The 19,207-nt window shown below is 57.2% G+C and overlaps 1 protein-coding gene across 2 annotated transcripts; it reads left to right on the top strand.

The window, feature by feature from the left end:
* Nucleotides 1-1,243: 1,243 nt before the first annotated feature.
* ING5 (inhibitor of growth family member 5) lies at nucleotides 1,244-18,047 on the top strand. Of its 2 annotated transcripts, XM_055402609.2 has the most exons (9): nucleotides 1,244-1,397; nucleotides 3,505-3,576; nucleotides 8,896-9,062; nucleotides 10,139-10,250; nucleotides 10,414-10,507; nucleotides 12,969-13,104; nucleotides 13,256-13,317; nucleotides 13,512-13,604; nucleotides 15,019-18,047. In XM_055402609.2, exons 1-8 carry the CDS (start codon nucleotides 1,361-1,363, stop codon nucleotides 13,576-13,578), a joined length of 747 nt encoding a protein of 248 aa, XP_055258584.1. In that variant the 5' UTR covers nucleotides 1,244-1,360; the 3' UTR covers nucleotides 13,579-13,604; nucleotides 15,019-18,047. The 2 variants fall into 2 exon arrangements, with proteins under 2 accessions (XP_055258584.1, XP_055258585.1); XM_055402610.2 differs by lacking the exon at nucleotides 13,512-13,604 and having other exon boundaries at nucleotides 1,247-1,397.
* The last annotated feature ends 1,160 nt before the right edge of the window (nucleotides 18,048-19,207 follow it).

Below are 19,207 nucleotides of genomic sequence, written 5' to 3'. Positions count from 1 at the left end.
TGGATGTTCATTGGAGGGACTGATGCTAAAGCTGAAACTGCAATACTTTGGCCACCTCATGCGACGAGTTGACTCACTGGAAAAGACTCTGATGCTGGGAAAGGTTGGGGGCGGGAGGAGAAGGGGACGACGGAGAATGAGATGGCTGGATGGCATCACCGACTCTGTGGACTTGAGTTTGAGTGTACTCCGGGAGTTGGTGATGGACAGGGAGGCCTGGCTGTGCTGTAATTCATGGGGTCGCGGAAAGTCGGACACGACTGAGCGACTGAACTGAACTGAACTGAACTGAGGGCTTCCCCAGCAGGGAGAAGGGAGAAGGCAGATGCAGCTGAGTATTATGGCAGAGCAACTGAGTCGTTAAGTTGCGTCGGACTCCTTTGTGATCCTATGTAGTGTAGCCCACCAGGCTCCTCTGTCCATGTGACTTCCCATGGCAAGAATACTGGAGTGAGTTGCCATTTCCTTCTCCAGGGGATCTCTTCCACCCAGGGATCGAAGTGGAGTCTTCTGCATTGGCAGGCGGGTTCTTTACCAGAGCCAGCAGGGAAGCCTTAATAATAATGTATCAATACTGTTTCATCAGTTGTTATAAATGTGCCCCAGCCATGGAAAACGTTCGTAAGGAAAACTGTGTGTATGCGTGGAACGGGTGTATAAGAACTCTTGCATTTTCTTGTCAATTTTTCTCAGAGCCAAAAACTGCTCTAAAAATAAACTCAATTAATAAGAACACTTATCTACTCGGAACAATAAAATAGAGCTGGTGTGCAACAGTGCACGGGAGCATGCGTGTGAATTTTCACACCAAGCATTAAATAGAGCGGGGATGGTTGCACAGACATTGGTATCACTTGGATCAAAGGGTGAGCAAGACGGTCGCAGGCCGCGCCTCCGGGAGTGGGGAAGCTGTACAACTTCGTACAGCATGAGTTTGTATAATGCAGGTAAAGCTGGCAAGACAGTGAACGCGTTTCCCCTTTGACATGTCCGCCTGGGGTTTAAAGCAGGGCTCTCAAGAGGCGGCACGCCTCCAAGCCCGCCTCTTCGGCGAAGGAACGCCGGCCCCCGCCAGGCGGCCCCGGGAATCGCAGGCTCTGGGCCCGCGGGCCCCGGAAGCCGCCCCCCTAGGCGCTGCGCGCGCGCCCGGGCCCCCGGGCCGAGCCCCCAGCCCGCCCGCCCGCCGGGGCCGCCCAGCGCGCCCAGCCCCCGCGCGGCCCGGCCGGAAGCCGAGGCGGGGGCCCCGCCCGGCCGGCGCCCAATCAGCGCGCGCGGCTCATTAATAGTGACGAGCCGGCCCCGCCCCCGGCCCTCGCGGCGCCGCCGCCCGCGCAGACCCGGAGCGCGGCCGCGGACGAAGATGGCGACCGCCATGTACTTGGAGCACTACCTGGACAGTAAGCGCCCCGCGCGCCGCCCCGGCCCGCCGCCCGCGCCCCGCCGCCCCCGCCGCGCTCCCCCGAGCGCCGGGCTCCGCGCGCGGGCCCCGGGGCGCGCGGGGGCGGCGGGGCGGCCGGGCGGCGGCGGGGGCGCGCGGGGCGGGCGCGGCGGCGAGGGAGGGGCGCGGGGCGGGCGGCGCGGGGCCCCGCCGGCTCGGCCGCGCCAATTCCAGGTGCGTCACGGCGGGGCGGGGCCGGCGCCGCGGGGCGGGGCCTGCGCGGCCCGGCCCCGCCCCCGCGCGACCACGCCCATCCTCCTGCAGGCCCCGCCCTCCCCACCCTTGAACCCGGCCTCCTGGGCGGGGCCGCGCCCCTTATCGGCCGGGCTCCGCTCGCCTCCCTGTCGGGCCCGCCCCCTCTGGCCGGGCCCCGCCCCTCCGAGCCCCGCCCCACCCTGGGAGCGGGTCTGGCCCACCAAGATGGTTGAGTCCCAGTCGCCTGGGACTCTGGGTCGGGTTTGGGGGCGCCCAGGGCCTCGGGGTTCTGGGTTCTGTGCCTGCTTGTGCTGTGACCTAGCTTGTGCCTCACTTTCAGGCCTCAGTTCGTGCATCTGCAAGGCGTGCAGGCCCAGAGGGTCACTGAGGGTACCGGTCAGTGCCCAGGGGCTGGGGGCGCTCCCAGCCTGGGTTAGGATGTTCAAGGCAGGGGTCATCGTCTTGGGCCGATGTCCCGATGCGTTGCACATGTTGCCCTCTCTGGCGAACTCCTGAGCAGGTGGCTTTTTTCCTCCACATTTCACAGAGCAGGTGATGCTGCCTGCAGAAGCCACGTACTTTGTTAAGGTCGCTTGCTGGAGAGCGGCGATCCTGCGTTGGAGTCCTTCGTTCTGACTGCAGTCTGGCCTCCACTGGGGCATGGCCTGGGGAGGGTGGGGCTGGTGGGGGTTGGGCCCCATGACTCTAGAGCACAGTGCTGTGCTGGGGATTTTCACAGCCCCCAGACTGCCACCTGAGGTTGTTGAGAGTAGGGATTGAACCTGTGCTCTGCGGAAGACTGTGGGGGTCCACAGGGGATCCCCCAGTCCTGGCCCAGCCTGTGCACAGGTCCTGGGTGGGAGAGCACCCAGGTGCCTGTGTGGGGGCGCCACGGCTTCCCCTCCTCTTTCCTGGTGCTTTCCTGCTGGGCCCCATGAGGCGAGCCCGAGGAATATGATTCCTGGCCTTTGCGGGTCACCCGTGTAAAGGCTTGGGGACAGATGCCCCTGCTCACTCCCTGAGCACCTGCTGTGCACCAGGAATTTTCCTGGGATGCGCTATCAGATGGGGCAGGCGGAGCTTTTAAACACCCACAGGAGTTGAAAGGCCATGAAGGAGCCTAGCACATCTGAGAGTGCAGGGGTGCTGCAGGAACCTGGGCAGGTCCCACAGAGAGGCTGTGAGGGTCCGATTGCAGTCTGCTGGGCCAGGGGGCCCTGGGGCTTAGGCAGCAGCTTTGTCTGCTGAGAGGGGCCCGTCCTGCCTGCAGGCAGGGGGTGGGCTTGGCCCAGACCAGGTGCCTGGCAGTGGGGCCAGCAGAGCAGTGTGGCGCAGGGTCTGCACTGTGCCGTCCCTCCTGGTCTATTTGGGTTTAAATGAACTCGTGTAAAATGGGGAACTCAGTCCCTCTGTGGTGCTGGCCCCATTTCAGGAGCTCAGTAGCCCCGTGTGGCCAGTGCCACTGTGTTGGGCAGCTCCATCTTTGTATCACGTGCCCCCACACAGCCCTGATTGGCACTTCCCGATGCCCCAAGTTCAGAGTAAAGTTGAAGGAGGACCCTGGGGTTTGGGCTTGTTCTCTGTGATGGGGTGTCTGCAAGGGAGGAGTGGCCTGGGGTCTGGGGTGGGAGGGTCGCATGGGCGCCCTCTGTCCTCTGTTTGACTCTGACTTCTTGAGTTTCTGACAAGTGCTCAAGCACATCAGCCTGTACCAGGGTATGTTCAGTGTTTGGAGCACGTCCCTGGAGAAAGATACCCCGATTCTTGTTTCTGAACCCTAACAAACAGAAGTTGGAGTGGGCTTATCCCTTGTAGCCTTGAGGTGTGAAGCTTGGAAGGTGAGTTTTTGTCCTGCTGTGTCTGTGTTTCAGGTATTGAGAACCTTCCCTGTGAGCTTCAGAGGAACTTCCAGCTGATGCGAGAGCTGGACCAGAGGACGGAAGGTGGGTGCAGGCGTTTCAGTGCAGCCAGGGTGGGGAGAGCAGCTCCCCAGGGGAGGACCCTGCGGGTGGTGCTGAGCTTCCAGGTACCTGGGGCAGAGGGGCTGCGGGCATGGGGTGGTGTCTCAGAGAGAGTGCCGGGTCTGTGCAATCAAACTGAGTCCCTTGTGCTCCTGCGCTTCATCTTTATAACCCTCATCCCCTGCTTGCAGTTAAAGTGTTTGTTCAGTTCAGTTCAGTCGCTCAGTCGTGTCCGACTCTTTGCGACCCCATGAATCACAGCACACCAGGCCTCCCTGTCCATCACCAACTCCCGGAGTTCACTCAAACTCATGTCCATCGAGTCGGTGATGCCATCCAGCCATCTCATTCTCTGTCGTCCCCTTCTCCGCCCGCCCCCAATCCTTCCCAGCATCAGAGTCTTTTCCAGTGAGTCAACTCGTCACATGAGGTGGCCAAAGTATTGGAGCTTCAGCTTCAGCATCAATCCTTCCAGTGAATACTCCTTCTCTTTAAGAGGTTTTCTTTTTTCACGCTCTGTGTATATAGATTATATGGTGCCTTTGGATCTTTTGGCATGTAACTCCTTATTTCTAAGCAGCTCATTTTTGCTGCATTTCTTTATTTCCTCTTGGTTTTACACTTTAGCTGTTCAGTTATTACAGAAAGTGAAGCTCACGTCTCTGGTTGTGCCCAGCTGGCTCATGTGCATACCGCTCCTCCCCGCCGTCCCCTGGGTGTCGTGGGCTGGCATTCACACTGTACTGATGCTGCCTTCGCCAGGGCCCCTGCGATGGTGCTGACCATGTGCTGTGCGCACGCGCCCTGTTTGGACTGGCTTCTCCTCGGCGCTCCTCGCTGCTTGGCTGCTTTTGTTTTCCGTGTTGTTCTTGTGCGCTGCACCGGGTTCCCTGCCAGTCCTCCGTGCGCTGTCCGTGGAGACGCCTGGGGCTCACCTGTTGGTCTGCTGTGCGTGCCTGGCCCGAGGCCGCCCTCTCCCTCTGCTGCTCTTTGGTGCGCAGCCCTGTTTGCTAGGTGGTTGTGCATGCCGCATCTTGATTTCCCTTTGTTTCAGGGAGCCTCAGGGAAAAGGGTGGAGAGGAGGGTAAATTTGTTAGAATGGTGCATGTCGAAAATGCAGCAGTGAATAGTTGGCTGGGTATAGAACTCCAGTTTGACAGGCATTTCCCCCAGAACGTGACAGGTGTTGCTGCATTGTCTCCCAGCTTCTGCGTTGTTACTGAGAAGGTCAGTGTTGTTGGGATTTTTGATCGTTTGAAAATGTGATCTTTATTTCCACTTTCTTATTTAGAAGCTGTTAGACTTTTCTTTTTATCTGTGAGGTTTTACATTTGATGATGTGCTTGGGCATGGACACATTTTTCACACATCGTATTGGGCACATATTTTGTGAGATTGGAATAACTGGTTTTTGACTGAGGTACAGCTTCCTGACTAGTGAATACAGAGACTTTTTTTATTGTGAGTTACAGCACTTATGTTCAGAAATAAGCGTTCAGTTCAGCTCAGTCGTTCAGTCGTGTGCAACTTTTGCGACCCCATGGACTGCAGCACGCAAAGCCTCCCTGTCCATCACCAACTGCAGGAGTTTACTCAAATTCACGTCCATCGAGTCGGTGATGCCATCCAGCCATCTATCTCTTCCTCTGTCATCCCCTCCTCCTCCCGCCTTCAATCTTTCCCAGCATCAGGGTCTTTTCCAGTGACTCAGCTCTTCACATAAGGTGGCCAAAGTATTGGAGTTTCAGCTTCAACATTAGCCCTTCCAATGAACACTCAGGACTGATCTTCTTTAGGATGGACTGGTTGGACTCCTTGCAGTCCAAGGGACTCTCAAGAGTCTTCTCCAACACTACAGTTCAAAAGCATCAATTCTTCAGCGCTCAGCTTTCTTTATAGTCCAACTCTCACATGACCACTGGAAAAACCATAGCCTTGACTAGATGGACCTCTGTTGCAAAGTAATGTCTCTGCTCTTTAATATGCTGTCTAGGTTGGTGATAACTTTCCTTCCAAGGAGTAAGCGTCTTTTAATTTCATGGCTGCAGTCACCATGGCTGCAGTGAATTTGGAGCCCCAAGAAATAAAGTCTGACACTGTTTCCACTGTTTCTCCATCTATTTCCCATGAAGTGATGGGACCAGATGCCATGATCTTAGTTTTCTGAATATTGAACTTTAAGCCAACTTTTTCAATCTCTTCGTTCACTTTCATCAAGAGGCTCTTTAGTTCCTCTTCACTTTCTGCCATAAGGGTGGTGTCATCTGCATATCTGAGGTTATTGATATTTCTCCGGCAATCTTGATTCCAGCTTGTGCTTCTTCCAGCCCAGCGTTCCTCATGATGTACTCTGCATATAAGTTAAATAAGTGGGGTGACAATATACAGCCTTGACCTACTCCTTTTCCTATTTGGAACCAGTCTGTTGTTCCATGTCCGGTTCTAACTGTTGCTTCCTGACCTGCATATAGGTTTCTCAAGAGGCAGGTCAAGTGGTCTGGTATTCCCATCTCTTTCAGAATTTTCCAGTTTGTTGTGAGCCACACAGTCAAAGGCTTTGGCATAGTCAATAAAGCAGAAATAGATGTTTTTCTGGAACTCTCTTGCTTTTTTGATGATCCAGAGGATGTTGGCAATTTGATCTCTGGTTCCTCTGCTTTTTCTAAAACCAGCTTGAACATCTGGAAGTTCATGGTTCACGTATTGCTGAAGCCTGGCTTGGAGAATTTTAAGCATGACTTTACTAGCGTGTGAGATGAGTGCAGTTGTGCGGTAGTTTTAGCATTTTTGGCATTGCCTTTCTTTGGGATTGGAATGAAGACTGACCTTTTCCAGTCCTTTGGCCACTACTGAGTTTTCCAAATTTGCTGGCATATTGAATGCAGCACTTTCACAGCATCATTTTTCAGGATTTGAAATAGCTCAACTGGAATTCCATCACCTCCACTAGCTTTGTTTGTAGTGATGCTTTCTAAGGCCCACTTAACTTCATATTCCAGGATGTCTGGTTCCAGGTGAGTGATCACACCATTGTGATTATCTTGGTCATGAAGCTCTTTTGTACAGTTCTTCTGTGTATTCTTGCCACCTCTTCTTAATATCTTCTGCTTCTGTTAGGTCCATACCATTTCTGTCCTTTATCGAGCCCAACTTTGCGTGAAATGTTCACTTGGTATCTCTAATTTTCTTGAAGAGATCTCTAGTCTTTCCCATGCTATTGTTTTCCTCTATTTCTTTGCACTGATCACTGAGGAAGGCCTTCTTATCTCTCCTTGCTATTGAAAGGAACTCTGCCTTCAGATGCTTATAGCTTTCCTTTTCTCCTTTATTTTTCGCTTCTCTTTTTTTCCACAGCTATTTGTAAGCCCTCCTCAGACAGCCGTTTTGCTTTTTTGCATTTCTTTTTCTTGGAGTTGTTCTTAATCCCTGTCTGCTGTATAATGTCACGAACCTCTATCCATAGTTCTTCAGGTACTCTGTCTATCAGATCTAGTGCCTTAAATCTGTTTCTCACTTCTACTGTATAATCATAAAGGATTTGCTTTAGATCATACCTGAATGGTCTAGTGGTTTTCCCCACTTTCTTCAATTTAAGTCTGAATTTTGCAATAAGGAGTTCATGATCTGAGCCACAGTCAGCTCCTGGTCTTGTTTTTGCTACCTATATACAGCTTCGCCATCTTTGGCTGCAAAGAATATAATCAGTCTGATTTCGGTGTTGACCATCTGGTGATGTCCATGTGTAGAGTATTCTCTTGTGTTGTTGGAAGAGGGTGTTTGCTATGACCAGTGTGTTCTCTTGGCAAAACTCTATTGGCCTTTGCCCTGCTTCATTCCGTATTCCAAGGCCAAATTTGCCTGTTACCCCGGGTGTTTCTTGACTTCCTACTTTTGCATTCCACTCCCCTGTGATGAAAAGGACATCTTTTTTGGGTGTTAGTTCTAAACGGTCTTGTAGGTCTTCATAGAACTGTTCAACTTCACCTTCTTCAGCGTTACTGGTCGGGGCATAGACTTGGATTATCATGATATTTAATGGTTTGCCTTGTAAACAAACAGAGATCATTCTGTTGTTCTTGAGATTGTATCCAAGTACTGCATTTCAGACTGTTTTGTTGACTATGATGGCTACTTCATTTCTTCTAAGGGATTCCTGCCCACAGCAGTAGGTATAATGGTCATCTGAGTTAAATTCACCCATTCCAGTCCATTTTAGTTCACTGATTCCTAGAATGTCGACATTCACTCTTGCCATCTCCTGTTTGACCACTTCCAATTTGCCTTGATTCAGGACCTAACATTCCAGGTTCCTATGCAATATTGCTCTTTACATCATTGGACCTTGCTTCTGTCACCAGTCACATCCACAACTGGGTGTTATTTTTGCTTTGGCCCCGTCTCTTTATTCTTTCTGGAGTTATTTCTCCACTGATCTCCAGTAGCATACTGGGCACCTACCGACCTGGGGAGTTCATCTTTCAGTGTCCTATTATTTTGCCTTTTCATACTGTTCATGAGGTTCTCTAGGCAAGAATACTGAAGTGGTTTAAACATTTACAAATTGCTTAGCAAATAACACCCAGAGACCATTTCCCCAGATGGAGAAATAGAGCCCCTGGTGCCCAGGGCCTGTGAGACTCCTGAGCAGGACCCCTTCCCCTGAGGAGTGCACCCTGAGTTATCAGCTGCAAGGATGGTCTTTTCATCTCTCTAAACTGAAGCATTAACACTGTCTGTTTCCACCCTTAACAACAATGGCATCATCGCATTGTGTGTGTTTTCCTTTGCGTCATGCTTTTCTTGGTTACTGGGATTGACCAGTGTTGTCATGTCTTTTTACTGCTGGGTAGTGTTCTGTTCTGCGAATGGACCACAGCTTATTTATTTGTTTTATACTAGATCGGACATTTGAGTTGTTTCCTGTTATCTGTAGTTATGAATGTTTTCCCATGTGTATCCTGGCCTCTAAATCTTTAGGGTATGTCTCTGAGAGTAGCATGCCGGTCACAGGTGAAGTGAGCACATCATTTATTCAAACAGGGACTCTTGAGAGCCCAGGGAGACACAGTGAGCTCTTTGCTGGGCAGCGTCATACACTGGGTTGTCCCAGTTGGGGTATCTGCCTGTGGCCGTGATCCACAGTGTCTGGGAAGGCTGCTCCCCCTGCCAGCACAGGTGGCCAGTTCGAGCCAACCACTTCTTTGCTGGAACTTGGCATCGTTAGGCTTTATTGGTTGCCGGTCTGGCAAGCTTGTCCTGGATCGAATGCAGGAAGTGGCTCTTCACCCATTTCTCTCTCAGATAAGAAAGCCGAGATTGACATCCTGGCCGCAGAGTACGTCTCCACCGTGAGGACGCTGTCCTCGGACCAGCGCGTGGAGCACCTGCAGAAGATCCAGAGCGCCTACAGCAAGTGCAAGGAGTACAGCGACGACAAGGTGCAGCTGGCCATGCAGACCTACGAGATGGTGAGTGGCCGCGGCGGGCACGCTTTCAGACGCGGCGGGGCCGGCGGAGGCCAGGCTGGGTGGGGGAAGCGGCCAGTGGAGGTGCGCCGTGGAGGGGTCCTCCTCCTGGGGGCATCAGTGCAGGCTTGCGTTCTGTGCCCTTTCAGCTTGTCAGTTACATGTGTGTGTATATATATGTATTGTTTTTGCTGCTTGTCTTTGTCAGCTTTAGGTGAGGCCTTAGAGCCTGTTTTGTCCACTTCCCTCTCAGGTCGGCCTCACTTGAGGCTCACGAAGTGGCAAATGCAGGGTTGTGTTGTGAGGTGCCCCATCCTCACCTCCTGCAGGAAGACAATAGTGATTTCTTAAAGCCCGAATTCGGTTGTGTTTGAGAAAGAAGCCTCTCGAAGGAGAGCTTAATGCTTCTGTTCGGGATTTTGATGCTCTGAAGTAGTAAGCCCTCTGAGTAAGCAGACCATCTTCCTGAGTGCTCGGTGCGATCAGCATCCTTACGGCAGCCCCGTTTTCTCTCTGCTGTGTAACGAAGCTGAGGACTCTGCTTCACTCCCAGACGGGGCCGTGTGGCTCCCGCTTGGGAAGCTGCCACAGGGAGTGCTGGGTGGCTATCACTGCCGGCAGGCGCTTTTCTCGTGATGTCCCTGCAGCTGCTCAGCAGGAGCATCCCCTCTGTCTTGCCCTGTGTGGTCACGGGTGACGTTCCCCCTTCTTTCTCCTTCTAGCTCCATCTGGAACCTAAAGCGTAAGTTGTTTCCTGCTTAGGGGCCTGTGTGCTCTTCACAGTTGACGCTGCGGCTCAGTGTCTGCTGCCCTCAGCCCTTGCGCCACGTCGCACAGCTGTTTCTCGTCCCTTCCGAGCTTTCTCCCCAGTGGCTTCATTCTGTCGATGGGTCATGTGTGGGGAAAAAAGACCTTTGCATCAACTAGGAAATAGCGGGCCTTGTTCTAGCAGAGCTTCGGTAATTCAGGACTCAGCTAAGGCCAGGCAGTGCTTTCTGGCTGCCGCTGGGAGCATTTGTGGTTCCCGGGGCGTGTTGCCCTGAGAACCACACAGATTGTGTGAGCGTCCTTCCGCGCAGGTGGACAAGCACATCCGGAGGCTGGACGCAGACCTGGCTCGCTTTGAGGCGGACCTGAAGGACAAGCTGGAGGGCAGCGACTTGGAGAGCTCCGGGGGACGGGGGCTAAAAAGCAAGTCTGCTAATCTCCCTTCACTTTGTCACTGGTAACCGCGGAGTTCCGAAGAGCTCTGTCTGATCCGTGCGTTAGGAGCATTGCGGTGAATACCACACGTGGGTGAACTCGTCCTGCCTCAGGAATTCTGTGAACACAGTTGGGGTCTTTCTTGTTTCAGAAGGTCGAGGTCAGAAGGAAAAGAGGGGCTCCAGGGGTCGTGGCAGGAGGGCCTCAGAAGACGACACCCCGAAGCAGAAGAAGCAGAAGGGCGGGTGAGAGCTTCTCTGTTCTCTTCCCCAGAGACGCTGGCGTTTGCGCGGGCGACGGCACCAGTGCCGCTGCAGCTGCAGATGCCTGCTGGCCTGACAGCCTTCTGAGCCCGAGGCTCCACTTCCAAGGGCCACAGAATGCTGTAGCACGTGTTTGCTGAAAAGAGCCTCCACGTAGGTGGACTCACACAGTTCAAACCCATGTTGTTCAGGAGTCAGCTGTTACCTTCACATATTGTGCTTTTTGTTCTGGAACGCCATCTCACTCCTCCTCCTGCAGACCTTAGCTCTGTCTTGAGTCGTCCCCACACCTGCACATCTTGCTTGCGCTTGCCTCGTGGCGTGCGTTCACAGCCCTTCTGTGTCCCTCTGCACACCTGGTCTTCTCTGCAGCTGCTGCTTTCTTCACACGCTCATCCTGGTCGGTGGTGGTCAGCCTCTGAAGTCGTGTCTGACTCTCTGCAACCCCATGGACTCTGCCTGCCAGGCTCTTCTGTCCATGGGATTTCCCAGGCAGGCACCTGCCGACCGGGATCAAACCAGCGTCTGCTGCATTGGCAGGCAGCTTCTTTGCCACTGGCCCAGCAGAAAGGCCCTCCTGGAGGCCACTCCTGTGTTCTTGGTCCCTTAGGGCACATGGTTTTCTCCTCGTCTGGCCTTGCGGGCGCAGGAGGTTGTGGAGAGGTCAGCACCTGCGCTTCGCAGCGGGCTCGCCCTTGTGCGGTGCAGGTGGACGGAGCCGGTGGGGGCTGGTGGAAAAGTGGTGAGGTGGGGAAGCCAGAGCGCCCATCTGCCGCCTGCAGGCGAGGCTCTCCTGCTGCTGCTCCCCTGGTCGGTCACGGGGCCTGGGAGAGGCTGGCTGGTTGGAGTCCAGGGGCTGGGCTCTGCAGCCTCTGTGTGGCGGGGTTCAGTAGATGGACCGTGTGTGTGGCCGTGTGTGGGCCCCACGGTGTTGGAGCAGTCCCGTGGGCAAGGCCTCTGCTGCACCCAGCAGGTGCTGCCTGCCCCCTGCCTTCAGGCGCCTGGCCCCAGCCCTCCATAGTCTTCCCGCGTCTGTGCCCGTGGCGTGGCGGTGTGTGGGCCTGCCTTCCCCCGTGGCGGCAGGGCTTCCTGCTCATCCCTGCTCAGAGCCTGGGATCAGGCAGGCATCCTCTCATGTCCCTCCGTCCCCACGAGTCCCCTTGGAGGGATGAGACCCCGGCTTCTGAGTGCAGGGGCGCCTCCCGGGGGCACGTGCCTGGCCGCACAGAGCCCAGGTGAGCCCCGTGGTCCCAGCCCCCTGAGGGGCCGCAGTGTTCCCTCGGCCACTGTCCGTATCACAGTGGGTGAGCCGGGGGCGACGTGGCCAGAGCCCTCGGTGAGGAGGCTGGGCCTGGCGGCCCACCTGAACGGCGTCCTCCCCGCAGCTGCCTGGCCGAGCACAGGACTCCGCGGGCGGGGAGAGGGCCCCCTGGCCTGCAGGCCTGCCCACAGCCGTGCTTGAAGTGGTTGGAAAGCCCCGGGTCGAGTTATGTCTCTGTGATGTTTACAAAGAGGAAGTCTTTCCTCCGAGACGGAGACAGAGCCCTCACGGAGGAGGGCTTTGGAGTGACCCCGCGGGCACGGGCCAAGTCAGGAGGCTGGGGTGCCCGAGGAGGGGGCGAGCAGTCAGTCCCTCGGGGACCTGGATCCCTTCCGTTCACCCGATCGGTGCGTTCACGTCACCCGGTTGGCTGCTGCTTCTTAGTGTTCCCTTTGCTGCGTTCCTCGTGTGACACGCTGTCTTTTTAGCAGGTGAATATCTGAACACGCCTGTGGTTTCTACCTGGGGGTAGGGGAGGGAGAGTTTTCCTTTTGTACTGATTCGAAGGTACTGTTTTCACTCACTGAGCTCCAGAGATTTCTTTTAGAAGACTGAAACCCACGCGAGTCGATTACCCCCGAGCCCCTTCCCTCCTCACAGCTGCATTGCTGTGGGCAGCGGTCTCGGGGGTGGTCTGGGTGCTGTGGGGGCCTGGGGGTGGTGCAGGTGGCCCTGGTCTGGCTGGGCTGTTCGGGGGGCCCAGGGCAGCCGCTGGGTGCAGGGTGGTGGGCTGTTTACCGGGGCCGGCAGGTGAAGTGGTCCCGTGCACAGGGGCGGCTGTGCTCCTTGGTTCCTGAGAGGCAGAGCCCAGGGGAGGCTGGGAGGACAGGGACATCTGCTGTTCTGGGGTGAAGGTGCCAGTGGAGTTGGATGGTGGGCGGAGCTGCAGGGCTGCATGGACACCGAGCGTCCGTGTGGGCTTGGGGGTCCTCTTGGGTGTCGCTGGGCGCCCACGGGTGGTGGTGCCGTCTGCCTTGGGGCAGGGGAGGGGCTGGAGCAGGTCTGCTCAGTGGGGGACTGCTCTGGACACGTGGTGAATGGTGGCCCGCACCTTTGTGCTGCGTCCTCGCCAGCGCCATTGGGGGCAGTTTGTCCCCAGCCCCCTGCCTGTCACCCCCGCAGGTCAGAGTTCGCCGACACCATCCTCTCCGTGCACCCCTCCGACGTGCTGGACATGCCCGTGGACCCGAACGAGCCCACGTACTGCCTGTGTCACCAGGTGTCCTACGGGGAGATGATCGGCTGCGACAACCCGGATGTGAGCGCCGGCTGCGGGGCGGGCCGGGCCGGGCCGGGGCGGGTGCAGCGGGCAGGCAGCACTCACCACCTTCTCTGGACGAGAGCGCAGGCTGCGGGCCGGGCTGGGCGGCGGGCGGGCGGCACTGACCGCCTGCTCCCTTTCTTTGCAGTGCCCCATCGAGTGGTTTCACTTTGCCTGTGTGGACCTGACCACGAAGCCCAAAGGAAAATGGTCAGTATGGCGCCGGCCTTGCTCGTGGGCTGGGCTGGGCGGGGGGCCTGCCTGCTGTGCCTGTCCTGGTGCCCGGGGCTGAGCTGCCGAGGGACACCTGCCTGCTGCACCCAGCTCGTGGCTGTCATAACCCCTGCGTGACAGTGATCTCGAGTCATGCGGGTTTGAACCACTTACACATGGCTGTTTCTCAGTGGTAAACAGTACGGTACTGCGAGCTCCCTGGTGGGCGGAACCCGCGGATGCCGAACCCGGGTGTGAGGAGCCATGGGTGGGGACGGCTGGCTGTAAGTTACATACATGTGACTTTTGACTGTTAAGTGCTGGCACCCCGACCCCCACCTTGTGCAAGGTGGGCCTCCCCCCAACAGCAGCCGCTCTGGCTCTCGAGGGAGGCAGGGGTGACTGTGGGTCTAGACGAGGCATGAAGAACTCTCTCTGGGGAAGCCCTGATGGCAGCTGAGGGCCAGGCTCCGGCTGGACGCCCCTGGAGCCAGGGGCCTCCATCCCGGGGGAGGTGTGGGCGGCCGTGCTCTCTGCTCCCAGCTGCGTTCAGGGGCGGCCGCAGCTTTGCTGTGCATGAGAGCCTGGTCCTGTTGACTGTGCCAAGCGAAGGCCTGGGGACACTGGTTTCCCCGTGCACCCGGTTCCCTCCAGTGACACCGCGTGTGGACACGGTGCGTGGGCAGCCCGAGGGACCGTCCATGTCGTCTGCCTGCAGTGGACGGCCAGGCAGGGGGCGCAGGCATGTCTCGGAGCCACATGTGGTCTCCACCTGGCCGGGCCCTGGCAGACAGAGCCGGTGGAACCTGGTGGCCTGGAGCAGGCTCAGTGTGGGATGGGGTGGGGTCCTGTGCTGCGCACCCCGGGAAGGGGCGTGTGGGCTGGCCCTGGGGTGGGAGGCAAGGAGGCCGACTTGGGTTTGACTTTGGACTTGGTGGGTTTGTTTGTAGGACTTTTCTGGTAGGTGCTAGAAGATTGTTCCCTTCTGTGTAGGGGAGGGCGTGCCCACCATGTGGCGGGAGCAGGGTGGGGCCCATGGGCCCACCCACCTGCAGCCACCTGCCGCCTGACCCTTGGCCTCCCAGTCTGCCTTCAGAGGGGGCAGAGTGCAGGCTGCTTCCCACCTGGTCTGCATCCTAAGCCCGCGTCTGAGCCTGCGTTCCACGACCCTTGGTGCAGTGAGGCTCCTGGCCCCCCACCCCGGGGCCTGGCGGGCTGTGCTCAGGCCCTGGAGCAGGTGCTGGGAGCCGGGGGTTGGGTGGCCGCATCATAGGCGCGTCAGCTGTTCCCTGGGAGGGGTCTCGGGAAGCTGCATGCCCAGGGTCACGGGGCTGCTGAGCCCCCTGGGGCAGGGCGGGGGTCTGCACCTGCCTGGTGGGGCTGCCTGGCACCTCCAGCATGCCCCCTGAAGTGCTCACTTCCCGTGTGGTCCCAGGGCCCTGTCCTCGCACAGGGAGCGCTGATGAGCTCGGGCGACAGGAGTGCTTGTGTGTGCGTGCCACTGTGTTCGCTGACTCGGGTCTTCCCTGGCCTCAGCACAGACGTCGTGCAGACCTTCCCCCACGGCAGGGCTGTGCCGTCTGCGTCCGGATCTGCGTGCCGGCGCCGTGACCGCAGCATCCCCCTGTCCCGGGAGACCAGGAGGTGGGGTCTGGCCTCCTGCTTTCGGGGCCCCTGACGGCACCTTTCTGGTCACAGGTTCTGTCCGCGCTGTGTTCAGGAGAGGAGGAAGAAGAAGTAAGGCTGGGGCACTGGGCCAGAAGAGCAAGTTAACATGTTCCCTCATTCATGTTGCAATATTTTACATTCATTTTAAAACTACCTTGTTTCCGACGATATTTAATAACTCAATGGCCAGTTGTCATTCTGGATGTTTCCTCGAACAGACGAGAAGCCACCTGAGCCCTGTTGAGTAGAGGAGCGATCTTAGGGGACTTGCCACAGTGACTCCGATCTTGTGACTTTCATACAGACCCCAGGCCCTGAGCGTGGTGCTCTCCCCCGGTGGCCCCGGGACTCCGTGGGGTGCATGGCTGGTGCACTGCCATCACGTTGCACCCAGAGCCATGAGCCCTGGCATCCAGCTGGCATCCTGGGGTGGCTCGCCGAGGCCCCGGTGCCACCGTGGGCACCTCTGAGTCTTGCCGGAGCAGGGGCCTGTGGAGTCCGGGATGCGCCTGGAAGTGCCAACTCTCCCCGGGCGAGGGCTCCGCCTCGCTCTGCACTGCCTTCGCATTTGAACTGCCTGTTCCCTCCGTGAGGGGTTTTCTTTCCGGAGGAAACGACTCCACTAGCAAATGGGCTGTCAGTGATGTGACTGGTACGGATAAGAGATGGCCGAACAGAAGGGCCGATGGTCCGTTTCTCCGGGATTCTGACTCTGTACTGTGAAGATGAGTTATCGTGGTAGCATGAAGATAGTGGTCTGTGTGAATATGAAGTGAGCCCAGGCTGCTGGGAGCTGACCTGAGACCTGTTGACTTGCACAGTAGGTCAGCCGCTTAGACTGAGGGGTGACAATTATGTGATGTGATTTCTGAGCCTCTCATGCCGCAGGAGCAGTTCTGCGTGAAGCGAGGAAACCTGCGTGTCTTTCCTCCGCGATCAGCACGTGGCCTTGGACCCGCCTTGGTGGTCACAGTTGGGGTGGTCCAGGCATCGATGCCCCGCATGACTTTTGCAGGCAGCCTCTCCCCTGAGGCCATCCAGGCACACGTTTGGAAGGCCGCAGGCATGGCAGCTCTGCCTCAGGCCCGGAGTCTGCGACGCAGACTGAAGGCCCAGCTTCCCGGGGTGGATGAAGCGCGTCCTGTCTGTGAGGAGGGCCGTCGACAGGGACCGGCCTGCTTTCCCCTGACGGCCGCCTGTCCTGTGTGGTCCCGAGAGAGGAGACGGCAGGCAGGAGCCGCAGAGGCCGCATCTTGTGGGGCCACTGCCCGCGGGGCAGCTACTATCCAGCAGGTGACGGGGGGCCGCCCTGGGTCCGCTTCTGAGCGCCCTGCGTCTGACCCTGTCCTTGCCAGCGGGAGCTGGGGGACTGCGGGCGGTCTGTGCAGCACGTGGCCCCCGGGGCTCCTGTGGGTGGGCACGGGCTCTGGCCGCTGCTGCCCCTTGGCCCTGGCTCGTCCCGACCGCGCGGCATTCCTGAGGAAGGGGCCACTGGCACCCTCAGCCCCTGCCTTGGCCAGAAACCCCGGGGGAGTTGGTGTTTAGTAACTTAGGTTTTGTTAGCACGGATGTTTAAAGATTATGGGGAGAGTAAATTGTGGAAAAGTTTTTTTTTTTTCACTCTCTTAGCAGTTTTTGTGGAGATAGGTAAGTACAGTACGTTTGTGGTGATTCTTCAGAAGCTCATTTCATCTTGGACCCATTCACACCACCGTGCCCACGGGAGGGTTTGTGGACGCAGGTGGACGGTGGTCCTGGCCGTTCCCCAGGAGGGTGACTGACTTCCCTGCCGGAAGCTTTCGTTTAAAGTTGGAGGGTGTTGCCCTGCTTGTCGCCGTGTAACATGCCACCTCTGGGCCTTTTTGGGGAAGTTTCTTGCTTATATCGCTCCAGTGCTCACTTTTGCTGGCTGCAGTAACAGCACCACGATAATGTGCACGCTACTGGAGAAAACGGAAAGCAGGACGAGGAGGCCCCAGAATGGTTTTGGGCCCCTGGCCAAACGCCTCTGACCATGCTGCTGCCTGCGAGGCGGAAGACGCCGAGGAGGCCCTGTGGTCAGGAGCGTCCTGGCCTGCGGGGTCAGCGGGAGCCCGCTGCTCGCCCCTCACCCGCCACCCCCGTCGGGACGCTCGCTAGTCTTGGGCGCTGGCGCCGGGGGTAGGCCGCCCACTGCCGCAGCGTTCCTGAGCCAGCGAGGGTGTCGGCCCCCAGGGTCCTCCTCGGGGTCTGCGTGGGAGCGAGGAGGCTTCTCGTGCAGAGAAGTGGTACCATCCGTCTCCAGGGCTGCTCGCATCTGTTAGCAGTGGTTGAAACATCCTCTTGTTTTCCTGTAGGACAGCACACGCTGCACTAGTAGGAGCAGGTGTTAAGCTGGGTCCCCGCCTCTGCCGCGGAGCTTGAGGGGCGAGCAGCTGGCACACGAGGCCTGTGAGCGTCCCCACCGCGGGCTGGGCCCCTGAGCAGGTGGATGCAATCCTGGTGCTGGCAGGGCCACCTGAGCCAGGCGGCCCCCTTCTGCCCCGAGGTGGCAGACGCCTGGACACAGCCCCCGGGCAGTTGCGGGGTGTGTTGGACACTGGCTGGCCGCGTGTCAGTCCTGCCCCCTTGGCGAGGACTGCTTCAAGCAATAACACTGTCCAAAGAGCAGCTTCCCCATGTGGCCACAGCCAGGGACTGCCGTGTGCCGGGCTGGGACACTTAGGGTTTCAGACTTTCCTCAGCTTTTTGTGGACGGTGTGGTTGTGCCGAGAGGAATTTTAAAATGGGAAGTCTAAGAAAAGCACTCTCATTCAGGAGAGAGTTCTGTGAAATTTCCTCCCCGCTAGTATGTATTGTGGTGTTCATCTTACCACATCTCATCCAAAAAGATGATGCAGCTTTAACCTGAATGTTACATTGTGTTTTCAAGGAATCATTATTGATGTTCTCTTTGTAAAAGAAAGAAATATTGTAAATCTTTTTATTAAATAATGTAAAGATGTATATCTGTATTTTTGGATCATGTTATAGATGATGGATATATTGTTTAACGAATAAAGTATTTTTTGGAACAAACATTTAAGAATGCATCGTTTCTGGAAATAAGACTTCAGCATCATGTCGAGAGCTGGGACTGGATGCCATGTGGACTCTTGAAGGGGGCATGCAGTGGGCAGAGTGGGTGAGTCCCGCCAGGGGCCCAGGTGGGATCTTGGGCCTCGCCTGTCTCATGGCATCAGAAGGTGGTCCCAAGCTCACGAGAAAGATGTGTTCTTAGTGAGGGCACTGGAGGTCGCTTCCTAGGGGCGTAAGGTGCCTCCTCTGGAACAGAAGCTTCACCTTCTAGACCTGCTTGGGCACCAAGGCCCTGTGGGAACTAAACCTCGCTGAGGACATTTCCTTGTTGAGTGCTAACAGTCAGGGTCCAGAAAGCCAGCCCCGTCACCACGGTGAAAGCATGGCTGGGCACCCATTTTCAGATGAAGCCCCGTTCCCAGACTTGGGTCCTTGCTGGAAGGGAGGCTGTGGCTCTGGAGGAGGACCTGTGACCTGCCTCTGCCCGCACCATCCCCCACGTACCCCACGGGTGGCTGCCTGGGAGGAGGAGGAGGCCAGGCTCTTTGCTGCGGGGGTGGGGCACTCAGGTGCGTTGCTGAGGGTTTCCAGGGGCCCAGGATGCCACTGGTGTGTGGCAGAGTGAGGCCTGTGGCGGTCGGGTGATGAGGTGACATTTGTCTGAATGGCTGCCCAGGCTCCTCTCTGGTTGCCTTCCCATTGTCTTGTGTCTTTGGAATAGATGGACTTGACCACTGGCAGGATGGCCACGTCGACCTGTGGAGTGAGGGCTGTCATGGTAGGAAGGGCCAGGAAGAAATCTCTGGAGTGTTCTCTCCCTGCCAGGGCGTAACCCAAAGGCAGGGTGCGTCCTAGCGTGCCCCCACTGATTCACTGTGAGGAGGTGGGCAGGTCTTGGGGAAGAATGTTTACTGGAGAGGCGGTGAGACCCTGCTGCAGCTGCTGTCCCTGATCAGGTGTCCTTACCAGAGCAGAACACGCGCTTGTGGCAGGTGCAGGTGGCTGCTTGTTGATCCAGTCCTGGCCTGTGTTCCCGGCCAGTCTGCAGGGACCACCTGGATCTCTGTTCCACTCGGCAGAACCTGCAGCACGCCTTCCCAGCCCGGCCTTGGGCCCTGCGCACACGCAGTCTGTCTGTCGTGTCCTCCCGCAGAATGTCCCT

This window comes from Moschus berezovskii, chromosome 4, assembly GCF_049115385.1.
Source record: "Moschus berezovskii isolate FMDL1 chromosome 4, NW_MosBer_1.0, whole genome shotgun sequence".
Lineage (NCBI taxonomy): Eukaryota > Metazoa > Chordata > Mammalia > Artiodactyla > Moschidae > Moschus > Moschus berezovskii.
This window is presented reverse-complemented; position numbering and strand designations above follow the sequence as displayed.

What these genes read in the sequence shown, in the direction of transcription:
- ING5 (XM_055402609.2), top strand. Translation starts at nt 1,361, where the DNA reads ATGGCGACCGCCATGTACTTGGAGCACTACCTGGACA. An exon ending in CCATGCAGACCTACGAGATG is followed by an intron (nt 9,063 to 10,138) that starts GTGAGTGGCCGC and finishes CCTTCCGCGCAG; the next exon opens with GTGGACAAGCACATCCGGAG. An exon ending in TCGGCTGCGACAACCCGGAT is followed by an intron (nt 13,105 to 13,255) that starts GTGAGCGCCGGC and finishes CTTTCTTTGCAG; the next exon opens with TGCCCCATCGAGTGGTTTCA.